General features: G+C 51.5%; 7 protein-coding genes across 7 annotated transcripts; 3 read left to right on the top strand and 4 right to left on the bottom strand.

Moving 5' to 3' along the window:
• Nucleotides 1-365: 365 nt before the first annotated feature.
• Nucleotides 366-4,162, bottom strand: K460DRAFT_373242 (uncharacterized protein; the record flags this gene model as incomplete). Its single annotated transcript, XM_040934567.1, has 7 exons — nt 366-492; nt 549-987; nt 1,051-1,527; nt 1,932-2,297; nt 2,355-3,605; nt 3,654-3,771; nt 3,827-4,162. 7 exons carry the CDS (start codon nt 4,160-4,162, stop codon nt 366-368), a joined length of 3,114 nt encoding a protein of 1,037 aa, XP_040793737.1.
• Nucleotides 4,163-5,872: 1,710 nt separating this feature from the next.
• On the top strand, nt 5,873-8,058 carry K460DRAFT_382670 (tRNA A64-2'-O-ribosylphosphate transferase; the record flags this gene model as incomplete). Its single annotated transcript, XM_040935417.1, has 2 exons — nt 5,873-6,406; nt 6,457-8,058. The coding sequence occupies 2 exons, from the start codon at nt 5,873-5,875 to the stop codon at nt 8,056-8,058; spliced, it is 2,136 nt and encodes a 711-aa protein (XP_040793736.1).
• A 102-nt stretch (nt 8,059-8,160) lies between these two features.
• Nucleotides 8,161-9,836, bottom strand: K460DRAFT_29134 (acyltransferase-domain-containing protein). Its single transcript, XM_040929273.1, has 4 exons — nt 9,520-9,836; nt 9,220-9,463; nt 8,721-9,166; nt 8,161-8,665 (listed from the first exon to the last, which is right to left on the bottom strand). The coding sequence occupies exons 1-4, from the start codon at nt 9,726-9,728 to the stop codon at nt 8,263-8,265; spliced, it is 1,302 nt and encodes a 433-aa protein (XP_040793735.1). The 5' UTR covers nt 9,729-9,836; the 3' UTR covers nt 8,161-8,262.
• A 557-nt stretch (nt 9,837-10,393) lies between these two features.
• Nucleotides 10,394-11,713, top strand: K460DRAFT_273874 (NADH kinase-like protein POS5; the record flags this gene model as incomplete). Its single annotated transcript, XM_040927915.1, has 1 exon — nt 10,394-11,713. One exon carries the CDS (start codon nt 10,394-10,396, stop codon nt 11,711-11,713), a length of 1,320 nt encoding a protein of 439 aa, XP_040793734.1.
• A 299-nt stretch (nt 11,714-12,012) lies between these two features.
• On the bottom strand, nt 12,013-12,813 carry K460DRAFT_272257 (uncharacterized protein; the record flags this gene model as incomplete). The annotated part of the gene is made up of 1 exon (XM_040927783.1): nt 12,013-12,813. One exon carries the CDS (start codon nt 12,811-12,813, stop codon nt 12,013-12,015), a length of 801 nt encoding a protein of 266 aa, XP_040793733.1.
• Nucleotides 12,814-13,615: 802 nt separating this feature from the next.
• Nucleotides 13,616-15,916, top strand: K460DRAFT_373237 (NAD(P)-binding protein; the record flags this gene model as incomplete). The annotated part of the gene is made up of 4 exons (XM_040934566.1): nt 13,616-13,691; nt 13,741-14,390; nt 15,039-15,132; nt 15,198-15,916. The coding sequence occupies 4 exons, from the start codon at nt 13,616-13,618 to the stop codon at nt 15,914-15,916; spliced, it is 1,539 nt and encodes a 512-aa protein (XP_040793732.1).
• Nucleotides 15,917-15,982: 66 nt separating this feature from the next.
• K460DRAFT_29183 (S-adenosyl-L-methionine-dependent methyltransferase) lies at nt 15,983-17,659 on the bottom strand. Its single transcript, XM_040929312.1, has 2 exons — nt 17,356-17,659; nt 15,983-17,222 (listed from the first exon to the last, which is right to left on the bottom strand). Exons 1-2 carry the CDS (start codon nt 17,460-17,462, stop codon nt 16,049-16,051), a joined length of 1,281 nt encoding a protein of 426 aa, XP_040793731.1. The 5' UTR covers nt 17,463-17,659; the 3' UTR covers nt 15,983-16,048.
• Nucleotides 17,660-18,772: the final 1,113 nt, after the last annotated feature.

Here is an 18,772-nt window from a genome sequence, read left to right as displayed (position 1 = left end):
TCCGATGGAAGCTGTCTGTTGCCCCACAATGTGGTCTCAGAAACAGCATACCCATTCTCTACCTCGCTCTACCTCACAATGTCAGCACCAGTGCCCCAGTAATGTCTCGCAATGAGCGTAATTAGTCAACCCACCTGCTCATTGTGACACTAAGCGATTTCAGAGTAGCCATAATCCGAGTGAGGTTGCATATCGTAGGTAAGAGTGCCATTATTCGTAACTGTCCAGAGACTCCAATCTATATGCTCTTTTACGCCTGCCAAATGCCTGCGATTGCTCGCCTGAATAATGGATAAATATAATATCGAGGATGATCGTCTCTTTCGTCTGGTTCCATGTCTTGTATCCCGAAAGATTGCACCTTGCTAATCTTCGTCGTGACCTTGTTCTTCATCGTCGAGGAAAACTTTGGGTAGATACAGCTTCGTGTTCTCGTAAACTACAAACGTCACAATCGTTGTGGGAATGACTCGAAGAGTGTTAGGAAGCACCCTACTCAGATGTCAGCACTCTACTTCTGGACTGCACATAGCCACGGCGCGACTTACCCCTTATAGAACGCCAGAAACCCCTCGTTATGGTATGTCTTATTCAGTACATCCCAAAGCCCGCTGTACTTCTGCGCAGCACTATACTGTTGTAACCTTGCCCTAATCGGCTGGTACGGATACGTAATCGCCCCGGCGAGCAGCTTACTTCCTCCACTCATGTACACGTACTCCCAGTTACTCAACTTCTCTTGTCCGCCCACCTGAGTTCCTCGTCGCTTCTTCATATTCTCATATATGCTGAATTGTACCGCACCGTGCAGAACGCCGAGTGAGGAGGGAACGAAGCCTGCCCAGAGGCCTTTGAGGCCGCGGGTTTCGTAGACGTGACTTAGGCCGTAGGACATGGATTTGTATGCAGAAGGGTGGTTTGCGCCGCGCTCGAGCATGCGTGTTTTCACGACCCAGATGGGGTTTGTGCACGCGCCTGTCAGAAGACCTGAAAGAATCAAAGTTAATGATTGTTCCTTGTATATGAGGTAGTGGTGCAAAGAGAACTTACCAGCGATGATACTTGCAGAGAAGAACTCTGCGCTGCCCAAATGTTCCCCCTTCTTCCTCCGGCTCTGAAACAATTCTTTCAAGTTCCCATAGAACAAGAAGTATAAGCCCCAGCCTAAGCTGTTACCCAGTAAATTCGGCCATAGCCCTCTATACAGCGCCTTGACGCCGCCCTCATCTTTAATTACATTTCGTAATATGCGATATGAATCACCAGGTCGCGATCTGCTCTGAGTGTTCAGTTGTAACCTATTCTTGAGGAGATCAAGAGGATGTGCAGCCAAGCAGGACACCACGCCAGCGCTGAAACCGGCCACGCTTTCGATCAAAGAGGCAGAGAGTGTGCTTTTTGGAACATTTGGTCGCTTTTCTTTGCCGTTCTGTTCTACGGGTGGGAATGCGCGGGGCATTGCGGGTTCGGGGAGGTGACAGTCGGTGTACGCGGGCGCATTCTCGAGGGCTGGGTCACGACCTTGTGCTATGAGGGTGTTACAATAGGGGATGCAGAAAGTGATGCCATTTTTGGGCCGTAGAAACGCAAGTACATCGGTGCCATGGAGATAGTGAAGACCGAGGTCGGACGTCAAGGAGCTTGGGCCATCAGATCTAAGTCTCGCGTGGGGGCTACGTCATTACCACATGGCTTTTGTCCCGGACTCATCTCGAGTTCATTGATACATCACACATCTTCAAGGTGGTTCTGATGTCTATTTACTTGTGTATAAGCGAATTGTTAGAGTATACCCGCAAAAACTCACTAGGAGAAGTCAATTGACATAGTAGTATATCACTTGGTTGACGAAGTAAAATTTGACAAAGTTCATTATATATACATATTCATATCGTCAATCCTGTCCCAGCTGCGAACTTATTTAGTCGAACAGCAAGCCGCAGACTCACTCTCCGCTTTCTGCTCCCCAAACGCCAGCTTGCTAATCTTGTCGACTAGCGTACTACCCTGCTTTACACCACTCGGTACGCTGCAATAGCTCGGTGGGATGTCAAGGCACGGGTTCCTGGTGAAGAAGTTCCTGGGCCTCAGGAGCAATGTCATGGGCTCAGCAGGCATGATTGGGAAGTCTTCTGGGGACGGGAAATGCGTGATGCCGAATGTGTGCCAGAGCACAACATCGGTATTCTCGAGGTTGGCGGTCGGGTTTGCTTCGATCCAAGCAGGGATACCTTGCGAAGGTTCTCCGGAGGTTTGTGGGACGTGGCGACCTGCTGGGTGGAGTTGTGTATCATCGTCTGCACAAATATTAGTACTTGGGCTCTTTAGGGGACTGATTGGGAGAGTAGACTTACACTTTGTGACATGCACAGCGTGTCGCGCGAAACCCGCCCTCTTCCAGACCAACCCACCCGGCTTCGGCAGCAACTCCGGGCACTCTCTGCTCACCAATTTATAGCTTACTGGCTTCTTGCTATACGGATTTAGCTTACTCTCGTTGCACATCTCCCATGTCCTGCTCATCGAGCCATTGTAATCCGTTGCCGCCTTCTCAGGGGTGCTGAGCTTCGTCTTCTTTGCATAGAACGCGTTGCCATACTTGTTCTCTGCGCTACCGACCTCGCCCTCGCCACGTGCAGCGTCGACCATAAAGACGGTATTGTCGGGTCCGTCAATGTTGGGGTCGACTCGTAGGCAGAACAAGTGCTGGTGGTTGTGTGCGTTGACGCCGGGGTAGACTTCGGTGCCCCAGCCTTTGAGGTCCTCGCCGGGAAGCATAGCATATGTGTTCAGGATACCAGTGAGCTTGATCTCGAGTTGAATTGTTCCGTCGAGGTGGAGGATCCAGTACACACAGTACTCGTAATTGGCAGCAGTGAAGATCTGAGAGATGATGAGCTTGCGACCGCGTGTTACTGTTACGCTCTCGTCGCGGAAATCGGTGTGCTTGAACAGAATTCCAGCGTCTTCCTCGTGAATGCAGATGGCGTTTTTGATTGTGGTTGAAGCTCCGGCGCGGTTGACGAACGCAGCGTCCATGTAGTGGATCGCACCTTTGCAGTCACAACCCAAACTGAGGGAGTTGGTCATGTAGCCACCGCCGTACTCTCCTAGATCGAATGCGTGTTTTCGCTGATGTGGGTGGTCCGGGTTACCGTACGGTACAACCATCTCGGCGAGAGACAGTCGCCAGAAGGTGTCTCGCACTGTGCCCTTGTCGTTGAATGTAATGTTAGAAAGGACTATGCCCTCACGGTAGTTGAAGCCAATGTGGAGCTTCCAGTTGGCCCAGCTAATATGTCGGCCATCGATCTTGAACGACACGCCCTCCGGCTGCGTGATATTAATAGGCTTCAAGTCGGTCCTGAAGCCGCCTTCTGCCTCGATAGCAGCCGCATGGTAGTTGTTCGGTGATGCCCTGTTTAGTGGTCTCCGAATTGGTGGTACGTCGATGTGAATGATCTCTTGAGTATCGGCATTGAAGATGGGACAAAAGTCGAGTGGGTAGCTGTATTGGCTGTCATCGACGTGTGGGCGATAATACATGAGGGCTTGCTGAAGGCGAACTTTGGTGCCGAAGCGCTCGTCGAAGCCAATCGTCCACGCTGTTTGCTGTCAGTGTGATTCTGGCCCAGAATTACGGGCATACTCACGGTCACAGTACACTTTATGCATCTCTTCCGGAGGAATGCCGATGATGCCGCACTGCTCAATGACCTTGGGATCTTTTCGTACGACAGCTTCAACGACTTGGAGATCTTCCATAGTAATCTATGCACATCGTCAGCGACCTATATAGACCTCGGTATTCACGCTGTTAACTTACCAGAGGTTGCACGCCATCCGTCAGTTCCCACGAGAGTAGCTTTCCCTCGTCCAGGTTCACGTGCCCATCGTACACCTTGCTTCCTCGGCCGATGCAGACTACATCAGCAACTCGCTGTGGTCGTGGCGTATGTTCGGGGTCCTTCACCCACACCAGCATCTCCGCCTTGCGCGGCTCCAGTAATGTAACAGCGTTGAAGAAGACATCACTGTGCTCTTTGCGGACGACGGCGACTGCTCGCTCAATCTCGACCTCGGTGAGAGGGTCGAATGGATGTGGTGGCTCGCCCTGGCCAGTCAGGTGGGAGGCGGCTTGCTTCAAACGATCGAGAGCCATTGCGTGTGAAGTGTGGGGGAGTTGTATGAAGGAGAGGAGGGCTTGACTTGTGAGAGCTGGAGAGCTGGAAGGACCCAGCGGGGTCTTAAATCATCGCAAGTAGATGGATGCGGATCCGCGACGCGATAGCATACAAAGCATACCAAGCCTACGTCTCGATGCGTTTCTATCGTCGCCTACCAATAGCATTCATCGCGTCGCTTTCGAGCTGTCAACCATTCTCTCTCTAGGGCGCCGTTATCAACGTGATAAGAGGGCGCCGTCGGGTTGTCGCACCCCTCTCGGCTAGCGTTCCCCACTTTTCCTGATATGCACAGGTGCTCTCTCTGGACGCCTCCCAGCCAGTTTGCCGGGGATGCACCGCGTGCGTTTCTTGCTCCATGTTTGGAAATGTGTAGTATCTTTACCGTCACGAAATTGTCACTTCTACGTTGTAAAAGGACCGATTCCCCGCCCGATCCCCGATAATGCACCGCATGTGTGCTTTGTTCCATCTTCGGACACTGTCTATCATCTCTCCCATTTGGAGGTTGTCATTTCTATTGTACGTGGACAGCATGGGCTCGGTCCGGATGGATAAGGTCAGCCGAGTTTGCAAGACAAGTTGATTCGACATGCTTCGTGAACCGTGTCCGATAAGCCAGTCTAGAAAGTCTAATTTCGGTTCGGTAGCGACGTCTACGAGGAGAATGCCTATAACAAAACCTTGTAACTAGATGAGCAATTCTGAGAGGAAACGACCCATTGTGCAGCACTACGCCTGAGTGTACGGGCGGAGGAGCACCGCCTCTTCCCCCGCACGAGCGGAACTAACAGGGGGTTAGAGCCATTGGGCGAATCACACTGGACACATACTAACACGAGTATATCTTAAGCTAGTAGTATAGTACGATACGATTTGTCTGTTATCTTTTAGGGTCCTATCCGTTTCGCTCGTATACGACGGTTCCTGGATTTAATCCAAATTCACCGACATCACCAAAGGTGAGTAGTTCATTGGTTTCTCGACGTCTCTCCTTCCTTATTTTCCGACCTAGGAAGCTATTACATTTATATTAAACCCGATATGTACGACTCGCTCATCCGCATACACAGCGTGACGGATTAGTTCTTTCGGTACGCTAACGAAAGCTGACAAAATCCTTCCAGCCACTCCAGTCAACACTAGTTGATGTCATCGATACTAATGGCGGATTAAATCCTTATTCGTTCGTCAAGAAATCCTGTGCAGGACATGCCTTTATAGAACATCAGTCGAACCCAGGGTAATCGATTGTTCTCCCAAATACCCCATTGCTCCGAGGGACCGTGCACTCGCTCTGTTGCCTTCTTCTTGATACTGTTCCCTCGTATCATACGCGCAATAAGATAATCGTTGTTTTGCGAAAATGGGATAGATTATGGGCAAGATCTCATTTCCACAAACTTTTAATGCGCAGTCCTCAGATGAGCGAATCCACGCTAATCTCAAGGTGGCCTAGTGTCTTCCACTTTTATACCCGTCTCAAGGACGATTCGCGTAGTCATTCTCTCCTCCATACCGCAACGTGCACCATCTAACAACTCGCTAGCTTCGCGAGTTGCTTAAATCTACCATTCTACTGTAGCTCCCATATACTGATCATAGATCAGTTCATCTTCGGACATGATGCGGGGCTTGCGAAGCTCAAGCGACGCTGCTTGTTAAAATTCATCCTCTAAAGGCCCATAATGTCTCAACCCTTAAAAGAGGCGGACATTATATTCCCGCATCTGTCCAACACTCCAAATCTCTCACAAACCCTGTCATCCCTCCGGCGCTCTACACTCTCAATACATAATCGTCTCGCCTCCATATCAACCGATAGTGACTTTGTCACGTCAGTCGCAGTTCTACACAGCCTCCCTTTGGTTGCCAACGAACGCTGCGGCAGCTGGTACATCCCACCCTCCCTCAAATCCGAATCAGTGTATTTCAAGAGCACGGACGGCCACATGGGTGAATGGCGATTCAGTCTCAGGAGATTGAACTTGCAGCTGCTCGATGTGGTAGAGAAATGGGGTGGTGCGGTCATCGTGGACAGTACGAGGAGGGGGAAGAGTATGCCGGATGCGTTGAGCAAGACTGTGCCAATATGGTGTTGTGTTGTTAATCGAGCGATTTTCGGAGAGAAGCATGAGCTGTTTACGCCACCACAGGCTGTGAGTGAGAGTGAGCATGCGCAGATTGAGAAGAGGATTGAAGGGCTTGTGCATCAATTTCTGGTGAGTCTCTTCGCCCAACGCGTTTGCCATTCAAGGCTAATATAGATTAGGACATCTGCAAACCCAACATCCCAAATCTGCGCGCAAAGCTTCAGAAACCACTTCGCCCTATCTGGGTGACTCAACAATCCTCTCTATCCAGCTCGCCGCCTTCATTTCCTGGTTTCCATTCCATCGTCCTTTGCACAGCATCACGGCGAGTCCGTGGCGCTGAAGGGTCCGAGAATGGGTACATTCAGGGCGCTGCAGATGACCACGAAGCTTGGGCGCAAGGACTCACGCCGACTCTGTTCTGGAAGAACAAAGACTTACTTATGGGAACCAGTGAAGAAGATGCACCGAGTCTTATTGAAAGACTAATCTCAGAAAAGGATGGGAGCAGTGCGGTTATGACTCTAATCAAACCGACTAGTCAGCTGTACATCTCATCAAGTCAAAACGTTGATCTAGGAGGTTTCAACGTGGTCATAAGCTGCACACCAGAGCCACTCTCCCCTACTTCTTTAAAAGACGCGAACGTACAACACTACCTCCACCTTAAATGTCAAACGGGCAAGCTCGGATCTCGCGACCTGCGGTCTCAACTCCCACGACTCCTGACATTCTTCACGTCCTTTCCAGCACACCCCAACAACATTCTTGTATGCTGTCCAACGAGCAAGGATCTTTCTGTAGGCACCGCTCTCGCGATTCTATGTCTATATGCGGATGATGCGGGCCAGCTAGACCTCAAAAAGAGGATGGAGGCGAAAGGAATCAATAAAGCGTTTATCAAGCAGCGACTAAGTTGGATTACAACAAGCAATCCAGCGTTGAACCCGAGTCGAGCGACACTACAAAGCGTCAATGCCGTCTTGCTAGAAAGCCAGGACCCGAAAGCAGCTCTGCCAACAAAACATAGTAGCGAAAATACACCGGGGTTACCCACCAGTCTGCCTATCAGACAAACAAAGCCCGATGCACAGGAGCCAGAAACAAAAAATGAACACGATCATAAGGATGAGGTTCCAAAGCAAAAACTCCCCAACATCCCAGCAGCCATCTTCCGGCACCTAGAATCCACCGACGACCGCCCATGGAACTTCACGCGAACCCTCCGCTCAGCCCTCTCAACACATCCCTCAGGCACCGTAACCGGCACAGCAACATTCACACCTTGCAACCTTTCTTCCTCTACGACCTTACCGCTAACGCTGCTCTACGCCGAACAAGGCGACTTCGTAACAGACAGCGGACTCCGATTCACTGCGAGACGGAAGTATGTGTACCAATTGAAAAGCGAGGTAGACAGTGCAGACGATGAGGTAAAAGGAAAAGAAGACAAGGGAAATTATATAGCAGTGCATTTCTTCGACGACGAGAAGATGCCGCGTTCTGCTACCACTGCAGAGGGTGTAGGAGAAAAGGGAGAGGGAGTGGGCGGATTGTTCGTTGAGATGGGCGAGCTGAAACCACATGGCGACGTACACGTATTGCACGCAAAGAACAGGGAGCAACATCTCTGTGCTGCAGACTTGTACACTGCGAGTTGGCAGTTTTTGGAAGCTATGGGTAGGGGAGAGGGAGGCGAGTTGTGGTGGGAAGTCCGCTATGATGCCAAGGGCCCGAAGAAGGATTACTACAGTAGTACGCGGTATACTCGATCACAGTAAGCGTGGTTATTGCGTACCACGACGAGAGTAGATAATGAAAATGAATTTAGGGTATCAAGCTGTCTAGACTGCTGAAAAACAACAACAGCAAAAAGCAAAATGGGCCGATTTCAGGACCTCCTGATCCCGTCTGGTCTCGTCTAGTCTAAACATCTTGTCATTGTCTTCATCATGACACGCCAAGGTAGGGTTCTTGACGCTGCTCTACTTGACTCTTAACACCTTCAAGACAATATTCGCCATCTTTAGAATGACGTTGATGACCAGTGCTAGCGCAGTAAATGGGACAAATATCTGTAACCATTCGTACCAATTTACAGGCCGGACTTCTGTTTCGATCCAGCCAGCGCCCTCTAGCGGCTTCCCCCCGTTGACGTTGGGTGTGACGCCTTCGTCCGCTGGAAATCGCTGATTCTCGACGAAATATTGTAAGAGGTCATCTTTCTCACGCCAGCGGGCGAGCAGCCAATCACTAAAGACTTTCTCATCATGAGTGGGGATGTCAGCGACGCGGAAGCGGCGCCAATGCATATTCACGGATTTCGGGGGACGGCCTTGGAAGTATGTACCACGGAGTGTGAAGAGATCTTGGCCATATTGTCCGACACTGTGGGCATGAGTTTAGTGCTTCGTGAGTAGAGGAAATTTGTGTAGGGACTTACGGAACACCTTCATAGGCTAGTGTGCAATCGTACATGTAGTCAACCGTAGTCTTCAACTCCTGCAGACAAAACGACAAGCCTGTACTGCGTGGAAGCAAAGCGTGTCTCAGGTCCTCGATATTGTTTTTATCCGCCCACTTCTTGCTCGCAATGCGGCCGTTGTCACTCAGGTTTGTGCCTTCAGGGAATATGAGCAACCACATAGGATCGAGACCCTTGGAACCTGACAGTGGCCCGCTGTGGCTAGTGCTCAGCTTTTTCAGCCTGTGCTGGAAGCGCTCCTTATCTGTAGACCACTTGCGCGATAAGAAGATGAAGCCGTAGAGCATCATGCCGGTTCCGAGGATAGGGATGTATCGTATGGATTCTTTAAGAATGATGTAGAGGTGGCCATGCATGGAGGCGGTATAGGATATCCACCAGAGGTAGACCCAGTCGGTGTAAATCTGCTGCGCGTAAGCTCGTGCTAGACGAATGGTAGTGACATGGACTGGCGAACCTGGTGATTCGAGACGAGGACCATGCGTTCTGGGAAGTCGCATTCTAGTCTTCCGTCCTCGGTCTTCCTGAACTGTCCCCTCACACTCTCATCTCCACTGATCCGCATCTTGACCGGTGCCCACCAATACGTCATGGTGGTTGACACAATGCCAAAATGCTGCTTTGACAACGCCATCCAGGCGTAAAACAGGTCCTTGCTGTAGAAGTATAGCGGAAGGCCGATATATTGCGTAATGGCGATACTGAAGCATGGCGTTAGTGTACTGCGACCGAATGTCAGCGAACCGTGTATACCCACGCGAATATGCTTGTACTAAAGTACACGGCGAACAAGAACATGCGGAGAGCTTGCTTCGCGACTCCATGCTTGATCTTTCCACCTGGGTGTGGCGTGGGCTCTGTGGCTTTCCCAAGCCTCTCTTCTCTCAGCTTCTTGATTACAGGCACGGATGCGGGCGGCTGCCGCTGCCGCTGCTTCAGGCCTTCGGTCGTCATGGTACTATTCATGGAGCAGGTCGTATGAGGGTCGTGAGAGGTGTAGAGGGAATGAACAAGGCAGCGTAGGGCGCGGCTCAGGTGGACCTGTGAGCTAGGGTGGTCGAGGTATGCGGTGGGGAGCAACGACGAAGCGAGTGGCAGTGTTCATGTGTTGTCGGTGTCGGACGGGGGAATGTCAAGGTGTTGCAGAGTCATCAGGCCGCGGCATATGGCCATGGCTTCTTCTTAGGCACGGTGAGCTGTGCAGGAACGAGCTGATGCCGATCCGAAGCCTTCCATCTCAAAGCTGATGACCACACCACGGATGCGGACGAAAGCACCCCGCGACAGGGATGGGGCGCGTGCGTAGCGGGAACTAGGGCCCATCCACTCGCAACTTTTCACCTTTTCACCCAAGCTCTGCGCTGCTCCACTTGCATGTGAGACTTGCATGTGAAGATGGAGATTACTCCTTCACTGGAAACTATCTCCGCGATCTAGCATTCACTCCCCGCGACAGCACACGACAGTTCGACGACGCGACGTGCACCACCGACGAAGACGCGTCAATAGCAGATCATATGGCCCACATGCGACCATCTGAGCTCCGCGCAAATCACATCTTAGACATTAGACGATAGCATCTGCGTCTGTTTTGTTTCATCTTGCTCTAGGCACGCTTGCAGCTTCCCACAATGAAGCTTGTACAACACCGAGTCCTGCCATGGCGGCTCTTTGCCCAACCATCGCAGGCACGCCAATTCTCTTTAACCCACTCACGACTCGAGATCAAGAGCATCTCCGAGCTGCCCTCACGCATAAAGCCCTCGTACATACAGTCGCCTGCGAATACCCTTCTCAGCCTGCAATGGCCCTCTCCACCGCGCAACGTCCTCGTCACCAAGAAGAAACGGACACCAAACATCACAGAATCCGTCCTCGAGTTCACTACCCACATACACTCCACGTACCCCTCCATCAACATCATACTCGAGCCAGAGTCCGCGCAGGAACTGCATGAACAGCTCCCTTTCCCCGTATATACCTATAAAAAGGGCCTCGGCGTACCGCAGCATCTCTCGGATAAAACCGATCTGGTCTGCACGCTGGGAGGTGATGGCACTTTGCTACGGGCTAGTAGTCTGTTCAGCCAGGCGGCAAATGTGCCACCTGTGTTAAGCTTTGCCATGGGCACCATTGGGTTTTTAGGAGAGTTCAAGTTCAGGGAGTACAAGAGAGCATTTAGAGAAGTGTACATGAGCGGCGCACCCGACACGTATTCGACGCTATCTGACTCATTGGGCGGCAACCCCCCAAGGCTACCTACGTCGCCCGAGGATCCGCTTGACAAGCCACTGTCCTACGCAGACATACGTGGAAAAGCCATGGGAAGCAACAGAACAGCACGTATCCTACTACGCAATCGTCTAAAGGTTGGCGTCTTCGGGCCAGATGGAAAGAGGATTGGTGGCGTAGAGGGAGAAGGCGACACGTATGCCCTAAATGAAGTGACACTACATCGTGGCTCGAGTCCGCATCTCAAGATCATCGATGTCTATATCAACAATCGCTTCCTCACTGAGGCTGTGGCAGATGGCATGATCATCAGCTCACCCACCGGATCGACGGCATACAGTCTTTCTAGCGGAGGAAGCATAGTGCATCCGCTCGTTCCGTCCCTACTCGTCACGCCCATTTGCCCGCGCTCGTTATCATTTAGACCCCTTGTTCTGCCTGCTGAAACGCCCATCACCCTACGTCTAGGGAAGAAGAATAGAGGCAGAGAAGTCGAAGTCAGCATCGATGGCAAAACAATCACAGAGAAGCTGGGCACTGGTATGGAAGTTCGAATAGCTGGAGAGGAGGTGAGGCGAGATGATGGAGGATGGGAAGGCGGCGTACCGAGCATCGTGCGCGGAACAATGGGCAAAGAAGATATGGCTGAAGACCACTGGGTAGGCGGGCTGAACGCTTTGCTCAAGTTCAACTATCCTTTTGGTGATCAAGATTCATAGGAGAAGTATTATTTGAAGGCTGGAGACAATCAGCACGACACCGATCACGGCATCTATTGAATCCTTATAAATGTATACAGGTAGACGGACGATTATTAGGCATTGACTATCTTACTAGGGACTAAGGCGTAACAGACACCCTATCTCGCCCGTACTCGATGAATACCATAACGACTTTTGAGACGTATCGAATTAGTTTCGTTCCATGTGACGATTTCATCCCCTACTGCAGTATTCACACAGATTTCGAATCCGTGCACGCGTACCTATCAATAAAACGTAATCTCTTTTCCCAATTCCTATCCCAAAACACCATTACAAGCGCCCTGTAAACACAAACTCACAACCTCAATATCTCTGTCATTCCTCCCAACCCCAGTATCATTACTCTTCAGGAAGCAATTGTACGGCATCCCACCTGACTCATCCATCGCTTTAGTCTGATTCCACCACGCGGGGATAAACCCGCCGCCAACACAGGGCCGATCGCTTGCTTGCTTGTGGCCATTGTACATGACGCAGGCTTCTATGCAGTCAGAGGGCGAGGCGACAGATAGGGCGACAAGCTCGTTGCGCTGCCAGCCCGTCATGCAGAAAGTCGTGTACGAGACGTCAAGGAACGAAGAAAATGTTTTGAAGGACTTTTGGACGTTGGTTGGATTGCAGCCGGTGGTGGGGACGGGGATAGTGCGCGCGAAGACGTTGCTGGGTGGTGTTGATGTTGGTGAGGGTATTGAAGCGTTGGTGGGTATGGTTGGGCAGGATGAAGACTGCGATTGTCCAGGTAGGCTGTTATCATTATTATTATTGTTGTTGTTCTGCTTGTCGGACATTGATTTCCCGACGAATCCTCCTACTACGCCTGCAGCTACCGCGATCAAGATCCCGTACAAGAGGAGAAGATACCATCGCGTCCAGATCCGTGTTGGAGGAACGGGTTCATTATGTGTTGGTTCGTAGTACTCATGCGCCGGCGCGATAGTAGCATACGCATCTGAGCGATCAGGTACTGAGTAGGTGTATGAAGTTGCTAATTCCGATTTCGGTACCGCTTCGAGCGTGCATTGAGTAGAGTTTCGCTTCGATGGCTGCGAAGTCATGATAGGCAGCGAAAGACAATAATGGAGAAAGGAAAAGCGCGGCAATGAACGATGTTAACGATTGAAAGAACGAAGTGTATCCTCAGGAACATCAAACACTACCAGGAAATCTGGGTAATGAGTGTGTTTTACTCAGTCACTTGCTTGATGCGTGTGTGCGGCGCAGCAACATGATACTTGGGGGCTTTGGGGGACCATTGACAACCAGTGGTTAACCGCGCGACTCGAAGCGAGATCAAGGCCCAAGGCCATTGTCATGCATGTTGCCGATAGGATAGAGTGCTTTTTGGAAGTATTTCTAATATCTGCTACGGAACAGCGTTGCGAAAGTCCTACACACGAAGATCAAGAGGCTGTGTAGGTGGGTTGTGACCACAAAGGTTAGATGTCAGAGCCGCACTGTGTTCTACAACCATTTCTTTGCACTTACATTTCCCCTCTGGTCCGACAGAAATTGGGAAGACACTCCACGCCATTGCGTTAATGGATGCATGGATGTAAAGACCTTTTTCTTCGAGGCCTTTGAGAAAGTAAAGCGAAGGATCAATGCTGAAGGGGGCCTACAACGCGACGAAGGCAAGGTCCAGTATACCTTTACGTCATCAGGAAAACACGCTAGAACACGCTATAGGCTACTTGAACTTCCGATGCATATACCAACAACGGCCAATACACATAACCATGTTGGTAGTACCATGGTGTTAGTTCGGAGTGCGGGGCCGTATCTAAACATCGCAAATGTGGGATGGATCTAGTTGACTTTCATGATGCACACTCTCTATCACTGGTTCGTAGCTACATAATGTCAACTAACCTTATCGCTGGAGCACTCTTCCACGTCAACGGCATCGTAGCTGTTGTCACGGGGGGAGGATCTGGTATTTCGAAGGACCTACTGATGTTAAAGGAAGCAGCTAAACTCCCCAGGCATCGGACTAATGATCACTAGAGCTCTCGTGGCCAACGGAGCTCATCGAGTCTTCATTGTCGGACGTAGAGAAGATGTTCTTCGAAAAGCAGCCGAAGACATCAACCCTGAGATTGTCACTCCAATCTCGGGCGATATTACTTCGCAAGAATCTCTCATCCAGGTCGTGGAGCGCGTAAAAGTAGAAATCGGCTACGTCAATCTCCTCATCGCGAATGCTGGCATCATGGGTCCTCGCCCGCTCAAAAACGCTCCAGATGCACCACCGCCTTCTATAGCGGAGTACAGGGCGCACGCACTCAAGACGCCCATGGAAGACTTTACTCGGACGTACGCGGTCAACACAACGGGTGTCTACTACACGACCTTGGCTTTCCTAGAACTGCTAGATGCAGGTAACAAGACAGCGAACATGGGACCCGACTGGCGCAGTCAAGTCATCGCAACAAGCAGCATTGGCGGCTTCAGCAGACTGAACGGCGCATCTTTCGCATACAATAGTAGCAAAGCAGCTGTTGCGCATATGATGAAGATGATGGCAACCACTTTCGTCCCGTTCAAGATTCGATGCAATGTGCTCGCACCTGGCATCTTTCCGTCGGATCTTGCAGGAGGAATCATGAGCAGTTTAGACCCGGGCAAAAGTGGCGTGTTGGAGCAAGGCATTGTGCCGGCCGAGAGACCGGGAAAGGAAGAGGATATCGCTGGTGCGATCTTGTATCTGGCGTCGCAGGCGGGAGCGTATGTAAATGGAAGCGTGATTGTGGTTGACGGAGGGCGGTTGTCGACGCTCACATCAACATACTGAAAAGTACAACAAGAATCTCCCAACCAAGGAATCTTTCCTCCATCCTTGATATGTGGAATTGTGGTGTTGTGTTGTCGTGTCTGACGCATTTTCCAGCAATGATGCACAGGGCTCACGCGCTAAACCCCCCTGCATGCTCCCAGCTGCGGAGTTGAAGCCACACCTCCGAAACTCTCGATACACTCCGACTTTCTCACTAGCAATGAGCAATAGTCATTGACGCACTGGAAATGCCTGCCCAACCACCCAGGCGCAGCTCAAATGATTTACTCACTTCCCCGGGCGTCTTAGGAGCCGCTGCGCGCTTCTGGCAGGTAAGGGCAAACTCTCTTGGTCTTCCTTTCAGACTAAACGGTAAACTAACAAGTTACAGCGCTCATATGCCTCTGACTATGTCGGCCTCGCAATTCTCATAAGCGGATATATTCTGGTGCGTATGCTCTGGACTGCAAAGGCACAGAATCCACCCAGTTGACGGCCAAGATACAGATACAATTCCTCGCTGAACCCTTCCATCGCATGTTCTTCCTAGACAACCTGGCCATTGGGTACCCACACGCGGAAATCGAGCGTGTGTCTGTCGGTACGTCCATTTCAGCCTCTGTATTCCATATACACCCGCGAAGACTCGGGCTAACACAACTCCAGCATGGCTATTCATCTACGCCGGCGCCGTCCCCCTCGGAACCCTTGTAGCCTGGGCCCTCGTCGTCCGCCCGGGAACACACAAAGCACACGTCACGATCCTCGGCTGGTTCATCAGCATGATCCTGACACTCTTCATAACCGATGTAATAAAGAACGCAGTGGGGAGGCCACGACCCGACCTGATTGCACGCTGTAAGCCTGCGCCGGGCACCCCTGCACATCAGTTGGTTACATTTGAAGTGTGTACAGAGCCGAACCACCATGTGTTGCACGATGGATGGAGGAGTTTTCCAAGTGGACATAGCAGCTTCTCCTTCAGCGGGTTGGGCTATTTGGCACTGTTTATTGCGGGGCAGTGCCATGTCTACCGTCCACGAGCTGATCTGGCGCGTGTCCTGCTCGCTCTTGCGCCGCTGCTCGGTGCTGCGTTGATCGCAATTTCGCGTTGCGAAGACTACCGACACGACGTCTATGACGTTTCGGTTGGCTCGGTGTTGGGCATGGCGGTCGCGCATTATACATATAGAAGGTATTATCCGGCGCTAAGGAATAAGGGTTGTGCTACGCCATATCCGAATCCAGCGGATGAAACGAAGGGGTTTGGGAAGGTGAAGGATGAAGAGGAGGCTCTGAGAGGAGTACAAGAGTTTGAATTAGATGATTTGAGCGAGGAAGAGGAAGGGTCGAGAGATTCTCGGCCGTTAAATGGCAGACGATAACGAAGTGCTGTCTGGTAGTTATCAATCTTAGACGCGCATATATCTCATGAACAAACCCCTTTTGTTTCCTGGTAGATGTGCAATGCAAAACAATCGCCCCTTATAAGACGTACAACGCGAAACCGCCAGCCCTTAAATAGCATGCCAACTCTTTCGCCCAGTAATCCACTTGAAACTCGCACACCAGCCTTCCACCTCCCGCCTCTCGGCTTTCACACACCAATCTCCAACCTCCTGCTGCGCGACGGCAATTTCTGCTTTGAGCTCTTCAGCAGTCCACACCCTCTCCCTGTCACCCCACTTCGTCAACAGCCGCAGCAAGCTCGCTTCGAACGTCTCCATGACGACTACGAGCATTAGCTTTCCGATTGTTCTTTGCGCTTCGTCGTCTGCCCATTGGCCGATCGGCACGTTGACGTGCATCGTTTTTATATCAGTAAAGCCTGCTTCTTCGAGGTAGGAAGGGTGCATGTAAAAGGTGCCGAGCGGTCGCCCTGATTTAAACGATGCTTCCATGAGCGCCTTGTAGAGCTTACGAAGGGTGGGCATGGGGAGCGCTGATGGATCGTGATTGTCGGCGGGGAGAGGTACTTGTCCCAAGTCGTAGTCGGCAATCTCGATCCAGCCACCGGGCGATAAACTCTTGTAGATTTCCGCATAGACATCTTCCCAGTGTGCGAAGCTGCCTTTCATGTTGCGTAGGTGTATCAGATCGAATTCGTCGCTGAAATGCCACCCTGGTTCGGGCTGCGGTTCGAGATTGGAAAGGTCAATGGTCAAGGACTCGACTGAGGTGTCTGGATGGGTATGTGGGTGATTGAGCTCACTTCTCGTCGGCGATTCAATGGGATTTCGATGCGTGGTTTCCGTGAAGAAGTCGTACTGCGCCAGTCGAGCGGCAAGATCGTCGACCACTGTCTCCCTGCCCCACACATCCAAATCATCTAGTTCCCAGGTCACTCTGCAGTCGCCAAATGTGGCCTCCGTGGTGTCCAGGTCCCACTCCGTCATGTCAATACCGACGACTTCTGCTTGTGGATACTGACGCGCCATTGCAACAGCCCAATGGCCCGGCCCTGTCCCTATATCAAGTATTCTTCGTGTGGAGAGCAGGAGCCGTGTAGTTGTCAGTTTTCCCTGCAAGGCATGGACGAATATCTGGTGTTGAAGAGATAAACGGTCTTGCTCCTTGAAGTCATTCTCAGGCAGGTAGACACATGGTAGGTAATACGTCTCGTTACCATAAGTACGGCCATTTTCATGGATGTATTCCAGGTCGTCGGACGTCAGAGTGCGTACAGAACGACTGTTGCATTCACATGTCAGCTTTGGATGACTAAAGCGAGGGGCTCAACTCGTCGTAATGACTTTTGATTAAGACCAGGAAAACGAGGTAAAGCAAAATCAAGACTATCAACATGGGAAAAGCGGCTACTTGCCTTGACTCGATTGACGTTGAGCTCCCCGAGTCAGCTCGCTGCCGTTTGGGTGGAGAAGCTGTGTGAGGTGCTACCGGATCTTCGGGTGGTGGCTGTCCCGGGTCCATGGTAAGAAGCGAACTCCAGGGCCTGGGCGATCTCACTTGCGATAGTCGAGTGGTGAAAGAGGGATCTATAGAGAGAGGAGTGGTTTTCTTCGTTTCTTCTAGGAGCGCTGCATCCGCAAAGTCCGAGGGAGGAATAGTGTCAAAGGTTGGTGTTGGGGTTAAGCGATCGGCGCTTGATTTTAGGGTAGGGGAGCAATACAGGAAGCCCTGAGAAGCAAGCGCGTACAGTCAGCCCGAGACTGTTCGATGGCTGGATCGGAGCGGAGACGGCGCTGGTGGCGCTGATGTCGAAGCACTAGCTGTACGTGGTGGTCCGCTGATTATGCTTTTGTAAGTATCCAATTTGCGCAGGTGAGCTGTAAGGGGAATCAGAAACAGTAGCCCTCAGAGTAGCTTAAGCAGTCAGTCTCGACCAAATCCTGAGACAGCTAAACAGCCAAACAGAGCGTCTAATAATCAGTGATGTACAGCAGCGGCTGCAGCCATGCAGGGCCTGGGCTATTTCGACAACCTTGGACCGTGGTGGCCTCGTGATCTGACACAGCTGAATTACAAAGCGCAGCCGGCTACCAAGAGGATTTCCAAAGCGCCTACGCCCTAGTTGAGCTATCGCTGCTTCTGCTACCAATGCGTGAGCCGTTGGACCACTTGATGGAGGGGAAATGATGCTGGGAGGGGCAACAGCTCACGATGTGCGCAAACATCCATGGGCTGGCAATCTTGTGTCGCAATCTCCGTAGGTACGTCCGTGTGCGCGGAGTGGGAGCAGTGGCATGTGTCTAGGGTTACATCGACTTCTGCCCCCCCTTGTCAACTGCAGATGGGTTATGGTGAACAAGGACGGTGACGTGGGGTACTAGGAGATCGACGCTCTACCGTACTGGCGGACCAGATTCATCGATACCAGCCAAGGGTGGGTTGTTTGGTCCCGTTGCCGCTGGTTGCGCAATCCACTCGGGGTAGGCTTGTATTATTGCTCTCTATGGAAACACTTCACGCTGCTCAACACGTTGCAACCCGTTGGTGTTTTGCTAGCGAGGATCCTGGGAGGTGCAGCGGGTGGTTGCGCGCCGGACAGGCTAGATTGGCCTACTGGAAATCTGTGCTGTCAACTATATTATTGTCATGGCTGTTTATTACCAAGGGCATCGGATCTTGGTGCATGACGCCGCTCTGCGACCACACGGCCGGGTTGCAGGAAGGCTGGCGATTGCGAAATCGATTGGGCGTCCTGGTTCCCTTAACTTCTTGACGTGGGTTGGCATCCTCCTGCCTGGGATGCGGCGTAGCAGGGCCGCTTCCGCGGCGCC

This window comes from Cucurbitaria berberidis (assembly GCF_010015615.1).
Source record: "Cucurbitaria berberidis CBS 394.84 unplaced genomic scaffold K460scaffold_1, whole genome shotgun sequence".
NCBI lineage: Eukaryota > Fungi > Ascomycota > Dothideomycetes > Pleosporales > Cucurbitariaceae > Cucurbitaria > Cucurbitaria berberidis.
Note: the sequence above shows the minus strand (reverse complement) of the source record. Positions and strands in the feature narration are given on the sequence as shown.